We start from the raw sequence: 24,250 nt of genomic DNA on the forward strand, positions 1-24,250 counted from the left end.
TTGCACTCCATCCTGTATCCTCTCACTTTGTCAACTACAGAAGTCTCATACTCTATCATCTATCTGTCTACCTGCAGTTGTTTAATGCACACAGAGCAGCCCATTCAGATCTCTTGCTCCTCTATGATGATAATAAAGATCAGAGATCTTTGTTGGCTGTGCTGCTGTTTGTTGTTATTATTATTATTGCATGATGCCTCCAAGCAATCCAAGGACTCATTACAGGAGGGCACTCTACTCCACTCTGCTACACAGATCTGTCTCCAGTACTGTCGACAGGGTACAGCATAGAGGCAGCCTGCCTCACGGCATGGCTTAATAAGGGCGCTTGTTCAGCCATATTGTGGTAGGCGCCATCACTATGCTAACAAGCCAACAATTCCTGTTAGCATAGCAAGTGCGGAAAGAAGTTTTTCCAAGCTTAAACTGATTAAAAATTATTTGCGACCAGCAATGACTCAAGAATGACTGTTTGGTCTAGCAACTATATCGATAGAGGCGGATATAGCTTATCATTTAAATTTAGAAGCGCTTATAAGCAGTTTTTTTGTGCGATATCCCCGTAGAGCAAACATTTAATTAATATTGTTAAAGATACCAAGCAATTTTATAAATAAACTGGGTTTTTAATCGTTTTTCCCAAGTAAGCAAACAGACAAGTAAGTCAAGTTTGCGCCTGAACATAGTTCAGGTCTCAGGCAACTCGTGGTAAAGGTGGAGTAAGATCTGATCACTTTCCTTAGTATTTCCCCTAATGCAAATCACATCTCCTTGCAGAGATGTATGATACTATGCATTATTAGGGGAAATACTAAGGAAAGTGATCAAATCTTACTCCGCCTTTGCCACGATTTGCCTGAGACCTGAACTATGTTCAGGCACAAACTTGACTTACTTGTCTGTTTGCTTACTTGGGAAAAAGGATTAAAAACCAAGTTTATTTATAAAATTGCATGGTATCTTTAACATATAGTATACCCAAGGTAAAAAACTTTCTACATTTAGTAATCGTTTTGCATTAATGTTTCTCTCATAATAAAAACAAAATAGCAATTGAAGATTTTCTTATATTTTTGTCTTATAATCCTTCAGGGGTGATATTTAATTGTTTGCCTCAGGGCATGATCTAATCTGACGACAGCCCTGTCTGTCTCCCTACTACTTATTCTCCTACTATACACAACTACCATTATTACCATCTGCCAGCCATCACCACCACCAACAACAACAGCATTTTTTGTCTGTAAATTGCATGTGTTCTGAAGGCTGATTTGCCTGTATGCAGGATGACAAACCTAAGTTTCTGGGAGATAAAACCCTGCCACCTCTGTATGAAATCAGTTAACTCACCCTCAAATGAAAAAGTCCATATAAAGATTCATCTCGTAATGACAAGATTTGAACTCGGGCCTTTTCCAGTCGAAGGATGCAATATACCATTGTTCTCCCAATTGTGCTACAGAGGTACTTAATTTTTGTACATATGCAATGTGTCCATTACATAATGAGATTGATTTTTTACAGGACAGCTCTTTGAATAAAAGTAATATGTGTTTATAGTTTTGACTGCTAGAATGTGTTGTGATTGCAGGTGCAACTCTCAAGTCAGGTGACACAGCAGTTTTCATGTGGCCATTGTTGAAGTAAGAGTGTGTGAAGTGGAGCATGTCAGAAGTTGCATCATGGAGCAAAGAGCTGTGATAAAATTTTACTTAAATTAGGAAAACTGCTAAAGAAGTGAGTGTACCAAGACCTAAAAAAAGTTTGTGGTGATGACTCTCAGCTATGCACAGGTGTTTTGTTGGTTTTCAATGTTTAAAGAAAGGAGTGTCAGGAGGATGAACCCTGCTGTTGACAGCCAGACAGAACAAATGAAAATGTGATGAAAGCTGGGAAAATTTTTGTCCATGACAGGTGAATAACCACTGGGCTACTCACTGTACAGGTTGTACAGTGAGTAGCCCAGGTTGGTGTTGGTAAGGAAATGGCCAGATTAATCTTGGGAAGAAATTGCATAAGAGGAAGATTTGTTTGAGGTTTGTACCGCACATGTTGACACATGAAGAGAGAGAAAGGGAGAAAAACACCAGGTCACATGTTGTCAAAATTCATCCTTGCAGTCGATAAAGATCATAATGTGTTGCAAAGAATTGTCACTGGTGATGAAAGTTGGCATCTTCAGTTTGATCTGGACATGAAATGCCTGTGCATGGAATGGTTTCTCCCCAACAGAAGAAAGTCAGGTTGCAAAAATTATGTGTCAAGACAATAGTCACTGTTTTTTTGATGCTGCTGGAATTATTATCCACCACAAATTTGTTCCTGAGGGCACCACAGTGAATGGTCAGTATTATTAATTGGTTTCTGTTGCCCATGCACTGTGCACCTTGTCTGGCTTTGAAGTCGATCTGTGTGATTGAACCCCCCCCCCCCCCACCGTTTCCCAGATGTGGCTCCCACAGACTTTTTCCTCTTCTCAAAGATGAAGTGTGCCTTGAAAGGGAGTGTTTCAGTGATATTGAGGACATCCGACGTGGTGTGACTTAGAGACTGGAGGAGGTTCCCCATTGAGGACTTCCACTATTCCTTCAAACCTGTACGATAGATATAAGCATTGTGTGGAGTTGGAGGGAGATTATTTTAAATCTGTGTAATTGACAATTCCAAATATAGTTCTTTGTTTTGATATAATAATTGTTTTCTCATTACTTAATGGGCACACTGTGTGCATATTATTTACTAATTTATCTTTGACATTTTATGTACTGCTGTAATCTTTGACCTTGTGTATTGCTGTAACCTTTGCTGTAATTTTATGACATTACTGGTTTCCTGACATTACTATCTCCAACCACATCCCACCTGATGGTAGTAATTATTCACCAGAGTTTCATGCCATTCAGCTCGTACTTGTGCATATAAAAGAAAACTGCTATCAAAAAATGGATCATTGAGCTCTTTCCAGGCTATTTTCTCTCCTATTTATAATTCACATCCAGTGCTGTGTGAAGTGTTACACCTGTTGTACAAAATGAAAATCTTTAATTTTGATGTTTGGTTATGCTGGATTCCCACCCACATTGGAATAAAGGAAAATTAAGCATCGGCATTCTAGTCAACATTGAAAGAGAAGAGAGGAAGTTGTTTTTGTTAGGCTCTGCATAGGTCAACAGTTATCTTACACATTCTTATTTACTGAAGGCTGATCACCCCCCCCCCTCCCGTGTGTGAAAAATGCAACACACCTCATATTATTTGTCATATTCTGATGGAGTGTCAATACTTTACAAGAGAGAGAGAGGAATGAAATTTTTACTTATCTAGCCAAGTTACACACACTCAGACAAATGTTATTGCAAATTGCATGATGTTTTTAAACTTTAACAAAGAATTAATTTGTACAAACACATTTGACTGTAATTTTATTTATATGTAGATACTGCATTGCTTAACTTAATTTTTGTACATACACATTATTTACTAATTTATCTTTGACTATTTATATATTGTTGTAACCTTTGTTACAGCACAGTATGTTCTTTGCTCTTCTTGTGCCAATAACCGCGTCCCCATTCGTTTGCTTTGGAAATCTGTATTTACTTAAAAAATCAATGTAGATCATCACTTGAATAATTACTTATAAAACAACAGGGACCAAAACTGCAACTGTATTATATTGTTTAATGTGGTAGTGGGCACAGTCCTAACTTGTTATTTATGATTAATATTCCATAATACTTTAAATATATTTTTCATATTCTGTTGAAACTTTATAAAAGAAATGCATGTTTAATTATGATATTCTTTCTTTTAAGCTTACATGGTGATCCGAATGCATTTTTGAAAATTATGGAGACAACTACTGTGTTTGAATAAAAACTTTAGTTTAATATAACTAAAATCTACATTCGACGTTTCGACCTTTATGTCAAGGTCATCTTCTGGAGCATACAACTATATACAGAAAACAAGCTACACTACAATCAAACTGGGTTGTTAAAGACATTGACCACCTGCTACAACAATTGTTGGCCTGACCTCTGGTGGGGAAAAAAAAATATATATTTATATATATAACACTAATAATAGGACTCTAGCGTTGATGTATATTTTTTTTTCCCACCTGACCTCTGGTGGGGAAAAAAAAAAAAATATATATATATATATATATATATATATATAACACTAATAATAGGACTCTAGCATTGATGTATATTTTTTTTTTCCACCAGAGGTCAGGCCAACAATCGTTGTAGCGGTTGGTCAGTGTCTTTAACAAACCAGTTTGATTGTAGTGTAGCTTGTTTTCTGTATACAGTTGTATGCTCCAGAAGATGACCTTGACATAAAGGTCGAAACGTCGAATGTAGATTTTAGTTATATTAAACTAAAGTTTTTATTCAAACACAGTAGCTGTCTCCATAATTTTCAAAAATGCATTTAATTTTGATAAGTAATATATAGATCTTAGAGAGAAATATTTCCATTTTTTGGAGAAACTATCTAAAATTTGGAATATTTTATTTTTAGGGCAAAGTAGATGGTATCATAGTTCACATTTCGGTTTTCATCATCCTGACGTTTTTATATTCAACTTAACCTCGATTTTGAATGAACTGAGGATTTCCTTTTTCTTTGAAATAAGGCTTATAAAAGAGAGAACGTTATCATTAATGGGTGCTATGGTTCCAAGTGGTATTATGCCAAGTGTTGCATCTCTGACAAATGGTCATGTACCAACTTCTACTAGATTTTCTCCTAAAGTTGGAAAGAACTCAAAGTATAAAGTTTCAAAGACTCGTTTAAAATCCCAGTGTAGCTCCAACAGTAAAATCATTGACATTCAGTAAGTATCTCTTTTTTAAGTTGTTATGAAATCAAATTCCATTTATATGTAGTGTTTACAGTTCAGAAAAACAATTTTCAATTAAAAAAAAAACATAGTGATTTTTTTTTTCATATGAAAAAAAGAGTAAATCTGTAGGATTTATCTTTACATTTTCCACCTAATTATAAAACTTACATTACCTTAATCTGTTCTCAAAATTTCAATACCTGTGTCTGGATCTCTCAGTCTCTTTCTCCATCCCATCCCTAAAAACTCAGGTGACTTAATCTGCACAGTACCCTGAAGTGGTTGCATTGTTGTAACAAGTAGGGATAAAAAATAGTTTCCTTATCCCTCCTGGTTAGTTGATTGCAGTGAAGATCTGCCAGTATAACACATGGTGTACAATGTTTCCAATCCAAAAAAAAAAACATTGCATTCATCAGTATTGGAATGCTAATCATTGTTCTCTTTCCACATCATTAGATTATTTTCCTGAAGAGATATCATTTTAGAGCCATTTTCTTTATCCTTCTTCCCAACTTTTTCATCATCAGCAAACAGCTGAATATTTTCTCATTAGAGTCCTCTCAATATCATTAACACAAAATAAACAGTAGCAACCCAAGAACACAGTCCTGTGATACTCTAATTCTCAGTTTCATTCTCTCAAATTCTGTTTCTTCTATATGTACTCAAGTACATATAGGAGGAACAGGAAAAGAACCAATATATTCCTTAGTGAGGTAAAAGGATTTATATAAAAGGTAACCTGTATTTGAATTGTTTGGGGTTAAGTGTTTTAATGAAGAGAGACCAGATGTGAAGAGTAAGGAAAACTAATGTTGTTAGGATGAAAATATGAGAACAGGTATACATGTTAGCAAATGTATAATTGGGACAAATGCTCTAAGAGGTGAATTTGTGGTGTAGTGTTGTGGAATTGAACCCGAGTTTTGTGGAATTGTGTATTGCATGGATAAGACAATTGCATAAGCAGACCAAGAGGGATGAACACTGAATTACAAATAAATGTGGTGAATAAAATAGACTCATATGGGATGCATGGAAGTTGATAGTTATACCTTTCACTGACCAGAATTATCTGAACAAGGGTGGAAGAGTGATTTAACAGATAGCAAAAGTTGTTGATAGATAAGGATATATTTACAGGAAAAGAATGTGAGGAATACAGTATTTTCAAATAAGAAGGGGATAAAAAGGAATATTACTAATGAGAGAGTGGAGGACTTGAGTAATTCAGGGATATTGATCAAGAATGAGAATGGTAATAGAAGTGGTAGATACACAGAGCTAAAGCTATATAGTGGGAGAGATATAGCAACTAATAGGATGAAATATATAGTTTGCTTGTTACTAGAAGATGAGCAATTGAGAAATATGTTGGCAAATTATCTTGGTTGGTGAAAAATGAGTAATCATCAGGTGATTTTAATTATAGAGACATAGATTCAGCAAACAAAGCACACATAGAAAGAAAGAAAGAGAGAATTCATGCCATTATTGAGGAGTGTTTATCTTATGCCACTTGTAACAAGAGGAGAACTGAAGGATAGATGATATTAGATATGATTATAGCTCCTGAGGATGTACTTGTTAAAGAAGTAACTATCTTGCCTTAAGTTTATGAATCCACATTTTGCTTACATTGGAGGTGGCCAGGAGCATGGAGTTTCCTGTTAAGAAGGGGTATATGTTAAAATGTATAGAAAAATATTTAAATAGCTAAGGGACAGCTTGAGGATTCCCGTGTTGCTAGATATTGAAGTGAAAGACATCAGCAGTACATGAAAAAGTCAAGAGATACTTATTAGTGGCAAGTAAAGTAAAGACTGACTGTGGAAGAATAATATTATTAAATGCAGATGTTAATTGGGTGACAGTTGCAGTAAAATTGTTGAACTATTGAATAACCATTTTGATAGGATCTATCATCTGGGCAAGATCAAGATGCTGTTATGAAACCAAATCGGAAGATCAGAAGTATGAAGGTGGTGTGAAACATTCTCGGCCTCGACCATAGATGGCAACACTATTGGCAAGATTTTTTTTTTCTAAGTTGGTACATCTGTCATAAGCATCCATGTGAAATTGCAAGTCATTCTATCAAGTAGTTTGTTTTATACAGCTGTCTGAAGCAAAAGTGTTGTCTGTATCCCTTGAAATGGATAAAATTGAGTATCATGCAGTTATAAAATTCTTTGTAAAAAGAAAGTTTAATGCCAAAAGAAATTCATTCGAAGTTCATAAAAGCTTACGGGCACTCTTCTCCTTCATTTTCATTGACAATTAAGAAATGGGCTGCCGAGTTTAAACATGGCCGTACCAGCCTTGAAGATGATTCACATGAAGGACATCCAAAAAATGTAACAACACCAGAAATCATTGATCAAGTGCATGATATAGTATTTGATGACCAGCAAGTCAAAGTGCGTGAAATTGCTGAGACTATAGGCATTTCAAAATAACGTATAGAATATATTTTGCATGAAGAATTGCAAATGATTTGCACAAGATGGGTGCTGCGCTTGCTCACTGAAGATTAAAAACGCACTCGCATGAAAATCTCTGAACAATGCTTGGAGCATTTTAACAAGAATAAAACTGATTTTGCATCGATTTATTACTATGGATGAGACTTGGATTCCAAATCCAAACAGCTGTCAAAACAGTGGACAGAAGCCAGTTGTTCAGTGCCAAAGAAGACAAAGTCAGTTCCATCAGCAGGAAAGATCATGGCATCAGTGTTTTGGGTATCTAAAGGCATTCTGTTTATTAATTATCTTGAAAAGGGTAAAACAATTACCAGGGAATGTTATTCCAATATTTTAATCAGACTAGATGAAAATTCGTGAGAAAAGACTTGGTTTGGAGAAGAAAAAAATCATCTTTCATCAGGACAATGCACCTGCCCACAAAGATGTTTTGATAATGGGAAAATTAAGGGATCTGCACTATGAATTATTGGAGCATCCACCCTGTTCCCCAGATTTGGCTCCCTCTGACTTCTGTCTCTTCCCAAAACTAAAATCTTCCTTGCTGGTCAGTGTTTTCCTTCGGATCAAGAAGTGATTGTAGCTGTAGAGGGGGTATTTTGCAGATCTTACTGAGAACCACTACAGGGATGGGATAATTGCACTGGAGCATTGCTGGAATAAATGTATTAGTCTTAAGGGAGATTATGTTGAAAAATAAAAATAATTTTGAAATTATAAATTTGTTTTTTCATCGTTAGGCTTAGAACTTTTCAGACCACCCTCGTATAAGAGTATAAAATTTTGTAGTACTAGAGGAATCACTTCAAAATCTTGGAGAAAATAAATCTATCAAAATGAATGAGATTTTACATGTATTAAGAGAATGTGCAGGCAAACTGGTAATCCCTCTTTGATCAGATTGTTTAGTTTGAGTCTCAATATAAGCAAGAAGAACCTGAAGGAATGGAGAAAGAGAGAGAGAGAGAGAGAGAGAGAGAACAGAATGATCCCGTTCTTCAAGGGTGGTATCAAAATAGATCAAAAAGGTGAACTATAGACCAATCATTATTTCTGGAATTTTAGTTAAAGTCTTACACTTTAGTTAAATATTTTAGTAATTTTAGTTAAAGATTAACAACAGCAGAAATGAAGTTTATGAGAAAAACTGCAAAGTATACCCTATTTGATCACAAAAGAAATGAAGATATTATGAAAGAATTAAATCAAGAACCAGTAATAGAAAAAATTAAAAAATATAAACATAAATGGATGGAACACGTTCAAAGAATGAAAACAGAAAGATTACCAAAACAAGCCTTAAAGTACAAGCCATTAGGAAAAAGAAAACCAGGACGTCCTCTTAAACGATTCAACGATGACTTCTAATGCTGGAACAGGCCATGCTAGGGCTAAATCCTTGATACGTATGATGATGATGATAGTTAAAGTCTTTGTGAAGTTGGTAAGAGTTTTTGAATTTAGAGAGTCCAAAGACTCATCGAGGGAGGTGTCCTCCTTCGATGAGTCTTTGGACTCCCTGAAGGTTGTCATGTAATAATAATAATAATATATTACTGGGCTTCATTAAAGAGGCATTTAATAAGTACACTGGATCATAAAGGGAAGGGGAAGTAAACTAGAAATAATATGGATAAGAGAATGGTTGATTGATAGGCACCACAAATAGTGTATTGAAGGATAGAACCTAATGAAATTGCAAATGATTAATGGAGTGCTGCAAGGTCCTGTCCTTGGATCAATTCCAATTCAGTCTGTATAATGATATTGAAAAGACTTAAAAGTATATATATATATATATAGGTTTTTTTTTTTTTTTTTTTTTTTTTTTTTTTTTTTTTTTTATGCTAAGTTAGGTAAGATGGTAAATCATTCTGATATTAGTTATTTGTAAGATAATCTGAATAGGATGGTGCTAATAAGCAAATGATAATTGATGGAAGTTGAATGTTCCCAGCCTGATTGACTGAGTGGTTAGCATATTCACCCAATAAGCTGTGGGTTTGAATTCCTTCATGGACATGAATGTTTGTGATTGTCTTTAGGTGGAAAGATGAATTTCATTGCCTGGTGTAACACCACTGCACTGCTTATTGGAGGCCTGAAATGGGTCTATAGAGCATGGTTTCAGGACTATATCTTAGCCCACCCATGATATAAATGTACTGTAGGTTTTTAAAAGCTTTTCTGGAGGGAGCTGCATTAAAAAAAAATGCAAAGCTATTCATCTTGGTTTGAAAAGATTCTTGAATGCATATTATATTGACTGGATTTTGCTTCAAGAAACTGACAAAGCAAGGGATCTGTCATTGATGGCAGATTGGGAGTTGAAGCTCAGAAATCACATTGTAAAGTGGAAAAAATGACAGAAGATAACAGAGATTCCAAGAATGACACCAACATGAGGATAAGGATACTATTGTGTTCCTTTACAAGGCCTTCATACAATCTCATGGACCACTGTACTCAGATCTGATTTCTTTGGGGGGGGGGGTGCAAATGAGCTTATCCTTTACTCAAGTATAAGAAAACTTATCTTATCCTTTACTCAAGTATAAGAAAACAATGGAAAGATACAGAAGTTAACAGTTATGCTGAGAGCAACACTATCATCTAAGGCTGTTGTTGCATCCATTCCATTTTAATCTTGTGAAGGTTAAAATGGAATGGATTGTTACCTATATAAGGGGAGAGAGAGAGAGAGAGAGAGAGAGAGAGATTAAGGGAACATAAATTACAAATGCCAGTGGTTAGTTGGAGGAGAGGGGAGGGGACATGATAGATAAATATAAACTTGTGAAGAATTTTATAGGATAGGAGTAGATGAAATCTTTCGTATATGGTAGGAGTGAAGGAATCAGCTGTTGAAGTAAGAGAATTTATAAAGGGCACGAGAGCTAGATTGATTTTCTTAAGCAATGATCAATGAGTTGAATGGATTGATAGTGGGAGTGGTGAGTGCATTGTCTGTGAAAGAGTTAGAGTATTATCATAGGTGATGTGTGTTTTGAGCAAGTTAGCTTCTCTCCATGACTTTTTTGGGGTACATACTGCTATTATTATTACGATGATTACTAATAATAATAATATTCCTTCCCTTAACAAAGTCATGAGTGTTTCTCATCTATACTCCTGGTGGAGGTGAAATCCCGCACTAGATACAGTGTCTATTGTATTCGCTCTCCTTAAACATAATTACTGATGGAATTATGTTTAAGTATGACAGGGAATCGCACTTTTTTTTTTATTGCCTTCAGGCAATAAAAGTAACCTGGGGTTACTTTATGTTCTCTTCCATTCAGTCATTTATTGAAAAATTTCTTTAGCATTGACTCTATGAAACCTTTTTGTGATTTTTATTTTTCTATCATATTCCCCTATTTCCACCTGGAATCTAACTTTCTAACACACAGACATTTGGTCTGTCCTCATAGACAGCACTCCACAAACTAGTTACCATTTTGGTCACTTGCCTCTATTCATCACTTCTGCTTCTCCAATAGAAACCAGATTGCTGTAAATATCAAAGCATTTTGAAGAGCCTTATGTTTTATAAAGGAATAATAACTTTCTTTGTTTTTTAACATCCAAGTGATCCTTTAAGGTATTTTGCCCACTTTTACAATATGCCCCCCAGAACTTCAACTCCTAGTTCACCTTCCCAGATCCCTAGCTTCACCAGTTTTGGTGCAATCCTATCAATGTAGTATACAGCTTGCAATCTCTTTATCCCAAAACATAGAATCTTACTTGTCATTTTGACTGGTAACCATTATTCTTTGTTTACACTATTGATCTGTTCAAATTCTTTTGAACCTCTATATCATCCGTAATTTTTTTGTCTACATTTGGCATCTTTGACAAACAACTGGAGATTCCTCCATCGCATCATTCCCAATATCGTTAATTTATAAATTGAACAGCTATGGCCAAGTACATATGCCTTCTTTTTGATCCACCTCCACCATATACTACCCTCTGGCTGCCTATCAGCCATCTAGTTATTCATATTATCAGCTTCATGGCTGTACCCATTTCCTCCCACTTAAATAATAAAGTTCTGTGTGAAGTCCTATTGAATACTTTTTGTAAAATCTAGCACTCTCACAGTGTAGTCATTTCCTTTATCCAGCTAAACATCACTTTGTTATAGACAGTGAGTAAATCACTAAAACAAGATCTCTTCTTCAAAAAGCCATGCTATGCCTTATAGATTATCATATTCCTGTCTACCCATATCTGAATTCTGCCTTTAACCAGCTTTTCTAATATCTTAACCACCACTCCTAAGATATTAACTGGTCTGTAATTTGCTACCTCTGTTCTAGCACATTTTTTATGTAATGAGGCAATAAATTTAGTTTAATCCTTTATCCAAGTGTGAGCAAACAAAGTTTGCACCTGAAAGTATCTTCAGGACTGGGGTAAGGTGGTACAACACCAGGGCACTCCTTGCAAAGGTGGAGCAAGCCACCAAAACTCCTATCTCAGTATCTCCCATAATGCAAAACACATCTCCTTGCAGATATGTCTAATGTTATGCATTAAGGGAAGCGCAAGGAGATGTGTTTTGCATTATGGGAGATACTGAGATAGGAGTGTTGGTAGCTTGCTCCACCTTTGCAAGGAGTGTCCTGGTGTTGTACAACCTTACCACAGTCCTGAAGATACTTTCAGGCGAAAACTTTGTTTGCGCACACTTGGATAAAGGATTAAACTAAATTTATTATACTCTAACCAAGTGAAAAATAAACGTTCAACATCTTTCTCTAAATCCAGAGTAATTTATTAAAAAAGGGTGGCACACCATTTGGCAACTCCTATAGGTAGAGATGACCTGCTAATGCTTCTGCCTTTTTTCATCATGTAATGAGGCAATCTTGACTTTTCTTTCCCCTTGAAACTTTTCCTTTGCTGAGACTTAAAATAAATGGCCTTGTTTGTTTTAGTCAGTGCTTAGACTTAAATAATTAATAACAATGCCAAATATCTTGTGCTTAATAACACACAAGTTAATATCCTACTCAATGTAATAGCCATGTTCACATTGCATAAAGACCTCCAGTTCATCTATCTCTGTTCTTATGTTGATTCCCTGTCACATTAGTTATTGCATTATCTCCACCTGGATGATATGCACTTGCAAAGTATCATACCCCATAGAATGGATATATCTATCCACTTATATCTGAATTCTGACTATTATGAATTTCTCAAAGACCTTAATGATCATCATCATAATGCTAATTACGGGTATAGACCATATTGGTCTGTATTCGAATTAATGATCCAAATTGAACGCGGAATTCGCCAACTTCCAAACCACATCGCCAACGATATTAGATTGGATGTAGCCTGTGTTCTCAATAAAGCAAAACCTCCAAAATCCAACATATCCATTAGTGAATACAAGGCACTACAAGAATTGAAGAGAAACAAAAAAATAGTGATCACCAAAGCAGATAAGGGGAACGCCACTGTGGTACTCAATCTTAAAGACTACACAGGTAAGTTCAAGGCTTTATTATTAGATCGTTCCACTTACCTCCCCATTGATTACAATCCCACCAACTCACAAATTAGAAAACTCCATAGGCTCCTTAAGAAGGTCACTTCTTGGCCTGTGGAGATTACCAACAGACTAAAACCCTATAACTCTAGACCCCCCCCCCCCGCATATATGGGCTCCCAAAAATACACAAAGAAAATGTGCCATTACGTCCCATAGTGGATGGCATTGATTCCCCCACTTACAAACTAGCCAAGCATTTAGCCAAAGCGCTCTCACACTATACTGGCAATACACCATCACACATAAAAAAACTCAGCCCACTTCAAAGCCAGTATAGAAAACCTTACACTCCAACATAATGACATAATGGTCAGTTTTGATGTCTCCTCCCTATTCACGAATGTCCCCCTCAAAGAAACCTTAGAGCTAATCCAAGCTAAATTTCCTCCCGATATCTCAGCCCTATTTCAGTTTACAATGAACTCAGGCTATTTCGTTTGGCAGGAAAAATTCTACAAACAGATAGAGGGGACAGCCATGGGTTCACCACTTTCCCCACCCTTGGCCAACTTCTTCATGGAGACGTTTGAAGAGAAAGCCTTAAACTCAACCCCACAAAAACCTACCATATGGCTTTGCTACGTTGATGATGTCTTCGTTATTTGGCCACATGGCCCTGATTCACTCCTCTCCTTCCTAACACACTTAAACAACCAACACCCTAGAATCAAATTCACCCTGGAAAAAGAGGAAAACAATAACCTCCCCTTCCTAGACACACTAGTCACCCACCAACCTGATGGCACCTTGGTTTTCTCAGTTTATAGAAAACCCACCCATACAGGCAGATACATTCACCAACAATCCCCCCCCCCTCACAACAATATGGAGTTATTAAAACATTATTCAACAGGGCAAAAATAATCTGTTCTAATGATCAAGCCCTAACCACTGAACTAAATCACATCCGTGACACTTTCTCAGCCAATGGCTATCCCCTCCAAAAAATCCAAAAAATACTTAACCCAGTTATCCACAACCCACCACCCCTCCCCTTCACAATAAAGATTACTCTAAATCCATCACCATTCCCTACATCCGAGGCACCTCGGAAAAAATCAATAAAATCTTAAAAAAACATGACTTGACCACTTGTTACAGACCACATAGAAAACTGGCATCCCTTATCCGCTCCACCAAAGACCAACCACTTCCCCTAGACCTACTTGGTGTATACCAGGTCCTTTGCAGCTGTAAACTGTCCTACTTTGGCCAAACAGGCAGGACAGCAAATATCAGAATCTCAGAACACAAGGATTACATCCGATTTCACCAGTACAGCCACTCTGGGCTTGCAGACCATGCTCTGGATACTCGCCACAGAATAAGATGGAAGAAAACCACAATAATACACCGCAGCAAGTTCAAGTATGAAAGACTATTCATGGAATCAGCCTCGGCCCTTAGGAACATGCCAAACCTCAACAAATTTGGATGTATGAGACTGCCCCAAATTTGGGAAACGTTTATCAGAAGAACTTCAGCCCAAAGGCCAAGAACTACCAATATAGCCCGCCAGGGGGCACCATCAGGACTTTAGGAAAACGCTAGCTTCCTAGCTTTAGTCTCATTTGCTGTTATTAGTACTTGTGTGCACGTGTCTTAGTTCCCAAGAAGATGGCAACGTGACATTCGCCGAAATATCGGAAAGTATAAATTAAAGTTTATTTAATCTATATTTCTAGTATACGCTGTCAATTCCTTAAATATTAGTTATCATGTTTAACCAGCGTATAAGCCTCTCAACAAGAATAAAGTTCATGATACCATGTTCTATGCTGGTCATATTTTTAAAAAACAGTGCTTTTTTGGGTGCAATGGGGAAATTATATCACAACTAACTCTGGGAGTGTTTGCAATGGTAGATTTACTATTATGCATTCTTGTTGTAGTGGCGACCAGCAACAGCTCTGCTGTTGAAGCACTGCAGATTTTTTTCAGATGGTGATTCTTAATTTTTTCAAATTCTTTACTAGAAACATTTTAAGATATGTAGATTAGAATAGACCACAGTTCTGGATTGAGTATTTCCAAAAACTTTTTTGTGTAATGTGGTGATAGCAGTGTTGACTTTTGTCAGGATGCAAGTGCTGCTGATCAAAAGCTAAATGTATTTACATTTGGGCAAGCATAGCATGAATTTGTGCATTTACTTAGTAGGTCTTATTTTATTTTATTTTTTTTATATACTTCTCATGCACAAAAAGCCATAAAGCAATAGTTTGTTACCATGGATGGGCTAATGATTAAATATCAGGGAGTCTTCCTTTAAAACTCAAACATGGATTTTTTTTTTTTTTTCGAGCTACTTCAGGCCTGTAATATGCAGAGTGGTGGTCTCACTGTGCATTTTTTTTTTCATGTGACCACCACCCGCAGCAGACAATATAATACATTGGTGTCATGGGTGGGCCAAAGATTTTTTTTCTATTTTTATTTATTTTATGATTTTTTTTCTTTAGAGCTTTGTCTGTAATTGTAAAATTTCTCGAATTTTTTATAAAATTTAAAACTCTATAAAATGTTTTTTTTGAATAACAATAGGATTCCCAAATTAGCATATAAATACAAACCTACAGGATGAAGAGACTGTGGACGTCCAAGATTAAGGTGGAAAGATCAACTTCATCTGCAGAGCAGGAACAGGACATAAAAAGCCTATACCTAAATTGTTTAGACAACGATGATGATGATTTTTTTTAACATAATCTGAAAACCCTGCTCTACAGATGAAATCTAGAACTTTTTTTTAAGTATATCAGGCCTTCAGTAAGTGGTGTGCAGTGGTCTCACATTGGACAATCAAATTCATCTCCCACCTAAAGACAATCACAAACATCCATACTTGCAGTAGGATCTGAGCATTCCTGCAGCCTGTGGTTTGCAAAGCAGATATGTTAACCACTCAGCCAGCCAGGATGATGACTTTTAAAAACTTCCATGCTCACAGTGCAATTTGAATCCAAGTCCAGTAGCTGGGGACAGGTATGCAAAATAGGCAAGCATATGTGGAAGCTTATCAAAATTTGCTGAATTCGAATATATCGTATCATAGCCATTACCATAAACTATTTTCTTTATGATCTATTAGTAAAAAGTAAACATTTGTCAAATTGATTTGTCATAATTGATCTCTCCTTTATGATGATGTGCTTTATTCTGGTTAATAAGTGATCCATATCCAAGGAATCATATCCTTGGATTTCTTGGATATGATTCGTAATTAATTTTTCCATTACTCTGTCTGCTAGGACCAATTCTCCACCTTATGAGGTAGAGAAGTATAGACTAGTCCATTCTCTAAGGCAGAGTTTTCCAACATGGTGTGTATGCCCCACAGGGGGACAATTTGAATATTTTGGGGAGCAATTAGAAAATGATGTTGCATTTGTCGCCTCATCACCGATATAGTCAAAAAAATCACCATTGTTGGCAATAAATTATCGATGTTGCGACCCTGACTTTCTTAGAAAAAAAGCTGGCAACACAGTGGTAGTACCTCAAATAAAAACTCTTTGCAGCAGACATCAAGCTCAAGGATCACATTAAGTTGGATTTTATTTTCCCGAATCGAATTTGATTTATGTTTTATTATGCTAGAGGGGGGCGGGGGCATCAAAATCCTTGAGGTGTTGAGGTGGGGCATGATCCAAAAAAGGTTGGGAACTAGTGGACAAGTAAATAGATTTGTCATAATTGATCACTACTTAATGATACTGTGCTTTATTCTGGTTAATAAGTGATCCATAAAGGCTAATTACCCTTAGAGTATAAGGGTAATTAGCCTTTATCCATTAATAGACCTTCCAGTTCATAAGGGTGATGAACCATTTTTATCGATTTGATAATCCTCCAATCTCCTCTCAGAAAGTTCTATTCTCAGTGTCAACTTTGAATTAAAGATTATTAAAAATGTATTGATTAACCTGACATACATCTGTTTTCCCTCAAGACGATAGAGATAGGGATGATAAACTCTGACTCCATCCTTATCAATCAATTTGCTGGTTTGGTTGGCTGAGTGGATTTCATCGCTCCGATGAACAGACTGTGGATTTGATTATAATCCTGTGAGCATGGAAGTCTTTAGTAGATAATGAGTGCTTATAAGATTTTTTTTTTCTTTCTTAACTTGATTATTCATCCAGCCAACTCTAAATTTATTATAAAATTTACTTCTCAGAATAAACTTAGGAAGGGATTCTTCACTGTTATTGATTTGGTTATTTGTGCTACTTTCTTATGTTAACTCATCATCATCATGCATATCAAGGATTTAGGCCTAGCATGGCCTGTTCTGGCCTTAGAAGTCATCGTTGAATCGTTTAAGAGAACATCCTGGTTTTATTTTTCCTAATGGCTTGTACTTTAAGGCTTGTTTTGGTAATCTTTCTGTTTTCATTCTTTGAACGTGTTCCATCCATTTATGTTTATATTTTTTAATTTTTTCTGTTACTGGTTCTTGATTTAATTCTTTCATAATTTCTTTGCTTCTTTTGTGATCAAATAGGGTATACTTTGCAGTTTTTCTCATAAACTTCATTTCTGCTGTTGTTAATCTTTGTTTGTCTTTTTGTTTTATTGTCCAGATTTTGCTTCCATACATTAAGACTGGTAGGGCTAATGTATTTTATACTTTTAGTCTGGTTTGTTTTTGAACTAGGTTTGGTTTAAATATAGAGTTAATTACACCTGTTATTTTTAAATATTTTGCAATTTTTACGTTTATATCTTTTTCATTTTCATATGTGATCATACAGCCTAGGTAATTAAATGAATTTACCTGTTCTAAAATCTTGTTATCTATTACTATTTTTTGTTCTTGCTGGATCTTGTCCTTTAAAGGTCATATTTTTTGATTTTTCTGTTGATATTATCATACTGTAATCTTTGGATATCTCATTTAGATCTAAAATAGCTTTCTGTAGTTTATCTTCAGAATTTGTAATTATTATTTGGTTGTTGGCAAAGAGGAGAGTGTTTAAGTTTACTGTAGAAGAAAGTTTAATTCCTTGATGTAAATTTTTATTCCATTTTATTATTATTTCATTTAAGTAGATATTAAAAAGAGTTGCTGAGAGGGGACATCCCTGTCGGACCCCTTGGTTTATCGCTGTTATATGATAGCTCGTGATTTAATCTTATTTGTATTTGATTATTTTCATATATACTTGTGATAGCTTTTAGAATATTATTTGGTATTTGTCTTTCTTTTAATATGTTAAATAATATGCTTCTTTTAACTTTGTCAAATGCTTTTTCAAAGTCAATAAATGCAATATGTGTTTCTAAATTGTATTCTCTTCTTTTCTCTATTATTAATTTTAGGCAAAAGGCCGGGTCTATACATGATCGTCCTTTTCTAAATCCATTCTGTACTTCTAAAATAAAGTTTTTGGAATATTTCATTAGTTTGCTATTTAAAATTCTGCTATATGTTTTGTAACAGGAATTTAGTATACTGATACCTCTGTAGTTTTTAGGGTCATCTCTATTACCTTTTTTAAAGATAGGAATCACAATTGCTTTTTTTCATTCTATTAGTGGGATACCAGTTGAATAAATTTTATTTAAAAATAATAAGAGTCTTTCTTTGAATCTTGTTCCTGTGTATTTATATAGTTCTGAACCTAGTTTATCTTCTCCAGGTGATTTTCTGTTTCTTGTTTCTTTCAGGCTGATTTCTAATTCTTCTTTAGTTATTTCCTTTTCATTTTCATTAATTGTTTGCCAATTGTCTTTTTTAAAATGTTTGTCTGTCCACAATTCTGTGTAGTAATTTAGAAATTCTTCTAATTTCAATTCAGTGTTTAATTTTATGTTTTCTTTGGTATCTGCATTTAAGTGTTTCAAAATTTTATATACGTAGGGTCTTATTTTATATAAATCATGTTCTAAATTAGAAACAAATTTGTTCCGTGATTCTCTATGTCTTTTTCTGACTTCTCTTTTAGCTGTGGCTCTTATTCTTTTATATTCTATTTCATCTTCTAATCTTTTACTGCTTAACCATTTGTCATAGGATTTTTTTTTCTTTTTGATTATTTCTTTCATTGTATCATCCCAGATCTTCAGTGTTTTTCCTTTTATTGAATTTTTTGGTCTTTCCTAAGCTTTCATTTGCTACTGCATTTAGTATCGTTTTTATATTAAGCCATTCTATTTCTATTTCTTCATTTTGTTTTATTTTGTCTAGGTACTGGTTAATTCTTTGTTCATATAGCCATTGTACATTTGTGTCATTCAATAGTCTAGTTTTATAAACAAATGTTTCAATTTTTCTTTCTGTTCTTGTTACTTGTGTCCATTTAGGTGGTAATCTTAATTTTATTTTAACAAGGAAGTGGTCACTGCTTATTTCATATCCTCTGTGAACTCTAACATCTAGTGAAAATTTTGATGTCTTTTCATTTAATATGAAGTAATCTAATATTGATTTCCATCCTCTTGCTGCCCAAGTATATTTATGCATGTCTTTATGTTTATAGAAGGAATTCATTATTTTTAGTTTATTATAAACTACAAAGTCAATCAATTTTTTTCCATTTCTGTTTAGAGTGTGTTCTCCATGTATTCCTATATTATTATTGATTTTCGTGTTTCCAATTCTTTCATTTAAGTCTCCTGCTAAAATTATGTAATCATTTTTATTTATTTTATTATATATGTTTTGTAGCTGATTATAAAAATCAATATTATCTTGTTCTCTTCCCTCTTCTGGGGCATATAAACCAATTATTGTTAAATAGCCTCTATCTATTTTTATTCTAGCTTCTATTATTCTTTCATTCCATAATTTATAATGTTTTAACTGTTTTGAAAGGGAGTTATGAATCCAAATCATGACTCCTGCTTGTGCTCTTTGGTCTCTGTCAACTCCACTGTATATCACATTAAAATTTTCAGTTCTCATGGTCCCTTTTAATTTCTTTTTTGTTTCAGTTATTACTGCTATTTTAAAATTTCTTTCATTTAATAGTTGGTCTAATTCTATTTCTTTATATGCTATTCCTCTTACATTCCAGTTTGCTATGTATATTATATTTTGTGGTTTCCATTTTTGTTTTACCTTTTTCATTCCAGAGTCGTTTCCTATAGATTCAATCCGGTTATCTTTTTCTGTCAGCTTACTAGTAGAATTATGTTCTCCATGTCAGGGGACTAGCCTGACGATGGAATAGTTCAGTGGTAGGGCTGCTACCTTAAGGCTTCTGAACTAGCCTTCTTCCGAATTTAAACCCATAGGAGGAATAGGGTATATTGAAGGGAGAAAGAGTAGATTATAGAGGAATTATAGTAAGATTTATAGAGAGGGCATAGTTATAAGGCTAGAAATGAAAAGACTCCATGGCCCTCGAGTACTCTAATAGCATAGGGGGTCATAAAATAAAAAGAGTTGACTGATAAGGCCTTATAGGAAAGATTAAAGTAAATGGATCTTCCTCAAAGTAGTAGAAGGAGAGGATAGATCCAGCTAGGGGTCCATGGGAGTGCTGCTTCCCTTACAATTAAGATGATTGCCCCTTATTGCCCTGTTGGTCCACGAGTCCTTATTCAGTATATTCGGACCATCCCACCATATATGCACGCATGCACACACACACACACGCACACACACACACACACACGCGCGCGCGCGCGCGCTCGCACACACATGCACGCACGTGCGCGCACACACACACACACACATGGTGGGCTCCCCTATCCGCCACCCAGGGAATGCGCTCTCTAGGGGTTACAGGGGCCCCCCCGAGAAGTTATGTTAACTAATGTTTCTAGTTAATACTTTATAACTGTCTTATCTTGAATGGACTTGATTGGACCAACAGGGATATTGATATCTTAGGAAAATTTAAGGGATTACCTTGATGGACCCGTGTTTCACTCAGGATTTCTCAATGAGTGCAGGTCACAAAGATGCCTCCAACAATCTCGATCTTGAGCCTCTCTCTTCCATGTTATACCCATAGATTTCACTAGTGGGTCTTTCCGTCTTGTAGGTGGTCTTCCTGGTTTTCTCTTTATTCTTGGTTGCCAGTTGAGTATTCTATATATCCCTCTGTTATCCCTGAGTCTGGCTATGTGACCTGCCCATCTCATCTTGCTTTCATATACTGCAGTTACCACATCTTTTATGCCTGATCTCTTTCTTAGTTCCGTATTTCTAACATGTTCCATTCTACTAATGTTACAAATCCTGCATTCTATTGCATGCTGAGTTATTCTGAGAGTCTCTTCTTCTTTTCTTGTCATATTCCATGTTTCTGATGCATATGTGAGTGATGGCAGAATATCACTATTAAATAGTTTTGCCTTCGGAGAGATGTCAAGATTTGGATCAGTAAGTGTTTCTTTTAGTCTGTTGAATGATAGCCATGCAGCTTTCTTTCTTTTTGCTAGTTCTTCAGATAAATCATTATTCATTTTTATTGCTTGTCCTAAGTACTTGTATGAGTCAACTTGTTCTATAGGGATGTTATCAATACATAGGAGACTGTCACTTGCGTAGATGTTTTTGATCCATTTTGTTTTTTCTAGATTCATTTCTAAGCCTATCTTACTGCTGTTTGTGTATACTTTTTCACCCATTTCTTCTACGTCTTTTGGGTTGTGGGATATCAGTACTAGATCATTGGCAAACATAAGAATTTGTAGCTTTTTTTCACCATCAATGCTTATTCCTCTGTTTAGGTCTATTTTTTTCAGAATGTATTCTAAAGTGCTGGTAAATAGATTTGGGGAGATCACATCGCCTTGGCGGACCCCTTTCTTTATATCTATATTTATAGGTTGATCAAATAGGGTGATGATACAACATGACAAAATTTCATGCCGGCTGGGGCATCGCCCGGTTAAACAAGTCCCCGTTGTTTTCGCCAGGGAACCAGGGCAAACAGCGAAAAGTCAGCTACTGGAACAAACCTGAAAACAAACCCCAACTCAACATCACCAGAGTTAAAGATCGGAATGTAATAAGCCTAAATGGCAAAGAAATGGAGCTAGCTGAGGAATTAAATAAGTACCAGATCGACATAATAGGAGTGGCTGAAACAAAAAAGACCAAAACTGGTGAGATCTTTCTGAGCAATACATACAAAATGTTATATTCAGGCAATGACAATCAAGGAAAAGAAGGAGTAGCCATAGTATTGAACACAAAATATGAGGCTCTTCTTGAATGGCAGTCAGTCTCAAGTAGAGTAATGTGGGCAAATATGAGAATGGGGAACTGGACAATGAGACTTATTTGTGCCTATGGTCCCACAGAAGGTTCTACTAAGGTAGACGTGGAGGAATTTTTTTAGGCTTTAGAAAAAGCAACTGACACAATGAAAAATGAAAAGTTGGTCCTTGTTGGGGATCTAAATAGCAGAGTAGGAAATGATTGTGAGACATACAAAAATATTTTGAGAAAATTTGGAGAAAAGAGCAAAGCTAATAATAATGGCAAATATCTGTTGGATTTCTGCTAAGGACATGGACTGGTTATTACTAACACCATGTTCCAACATAAAAATGTGCACATATTCACATGGAGAGAAGAGGCAAGGAATAAGAAAAGTCTCATTGACTATGTTATTGTTGATAGTGATGTTTTCTCCCTGGTGCAGGACACTAGAGTGTACAGAGGATTTGAAATTGGAAGTGATGACTATTTAGTCTTGAGCAGGATAAAATTGAATTTCATATTGAAAAGAATAACATCTAAGAAAGTTTTAAAGTGAATAAAAGTTGAGCAGCTCTCAGATGTGAACTGTACACTAAAATACAGAAAGATTATTGAAAAAAAAATGAAAGAGTTTGAGAACAGGAATCAAACCTTGGAGATTCAGTGGCAAACTCTGAAGAAAACATTGATTGATTCTGCCAGAGAGGCATGTGGTGAGGTTGTCTGCAAGGATAAAAAAATCAGAACTCCCTGGTGGACACAGGAAGTTAAAGAGGCAGTGAAGGAAAAGAAGAAAGCTTATCAAAAGTTCCTGGCAGATAAGTCAGCTAGTGCTCTTAGAGAATATAGAGACAAATGCAAGAATGCTAAACACTGTGTAAAACTAGCTAAACAAAAGTCATGGGAGGACTTTGGCAAGAATATAGAAAATAAATATCAAGAAGGTGGCAAAATATTCTGGAGGTTGTTGAAGAAGCTTAGGAATGGAGGAAAGAGTGCTGTAAAAGGAGTTAGAGATGATAAAGGTGACATGAAAACAGAAGAAAAAGATATCCTTGAAGTATGGAGAAATTACTTTGAAAAACTGCTAAATGAAACAAGCAGTGATGACAGCACAGTGGTAAAAAGCACTGACCAGGCATGCAGTCAGGAATACATATCCATACTTGAAGTGGAAAAAGCCATCAAAGGCTTGAAATGTGGAAGGGCAGCAGGAGTAGATGATATTCGACCAGAAATGCTGAAGTATGGTGGTATAAAAGTCTTACAGTGGCTGCACTGCATAGTTCAGAAAGCCTGGACAGAGGGACGAATTCCTGATGATTGGAGTAGAGCTCTCATAGTACCCATATATAAAAAGGGAAATAAAACTGAATGTGAGAATTACAGAGGTATTTCCCTACTGAGTGTTCCTGGCAAGATCTATGCAAGTATAATTGAGAAACAGTTGAAAAGAATTGTGGAAGAAAAGCTGGGTGAAGAACAAGCTGGATTCAGGCCAAATAGAGGCTGTCAGGATCAGATCTTCACTTTGTGACAAATAGTCGAGAAAGCATGGGAATATAACAAAGATCTGTATTTAAGTTTTGTTGATTTGGAAAAGGCATACATATGACAAGGTGCCAAGAGAGAATCTATTCAATACGCTGCAGTTATATGGTGTCAATTGGGCATTATATCAAGCAATACTTAGTCTTTATTTGAGTTGTAAGTCAGCAGTTAGAATTGAAGGAAGTACAGGAAGATGGTTTAATGTTAAATCTGGTGTCAGACAAGGATGTACATTATCCCCTCTGTTATTCATTATCTATATGGATCACATTATGAAGGAAAGTGGTATTAAACATAATATCAAAATTGGAGATGTTAATGTCAGCTCTTTGCTTTATGCAGATGATGTTATACTTCTAAATAAATCCGCTACAAGTCTGTAAGATTCTCTGACTAAATTGAATAGCTGTTGTAATAGATATGGTATGAAGGTCAGCAATAAAAAGACAAAGACAATGAAAATAGGCAGAATCATTGAGAATGTCAACTGTGTTGTGAATATAGAACCTCTGGAACAAGTAAAGCATTTCAGCTACTTGGGCACGATTTTTGGTGAAGATGGTAAATTAAATATGGAAATAGACAACAGAATCAGCAAAGCTGTTATGGTGGGA

General features: G+C 35.6%; 1 protein-coding gene across 3 annotated transcripts in view; it reads left to right on the forward strand.

The window, feature by feature from the left end:
* The window catches only part of LOC150109088 (uncharacterized), a 418,260-nt gene that overhangs the window by 102,877 nt on the left and 291,133 nt on the right, over positions 1-24,250 (forward strand). For all 3 annotated transcript variants that reach the window (XM_090405584.1, XM_090405600.1, XM_090405591.1), the window contains exon 3: positions 4,531-4,846. In XM_090405584.1, coding sequence (XP_090261710.1) covers positions 4,674-4,846 — 173 coding nt within the window. In that variant the 5' untranslated portion in view covers positions 4,531-4,673. The remainder of the gene's footprint in view (positions 1-4,530; positions 4,847-24,250) is intronic.

Source organism: Typopeltis vanoorti, chromosome 2 (genome assembly GCF_054136105.1).
Source record: "Typopeltis vanoorti isolate ZY-2024b chromosome 2, IOZ_Tvanoo_1.0, whole genome shotgun sequence".
NCBI classification, from domain to species: domain Eukaryota; kingdom Metazoa; phylum Arthropoda; class Arachnida; order Uropygi; family Thelyphonidae; genus Typopeltis; species Typopeltis vanoorti.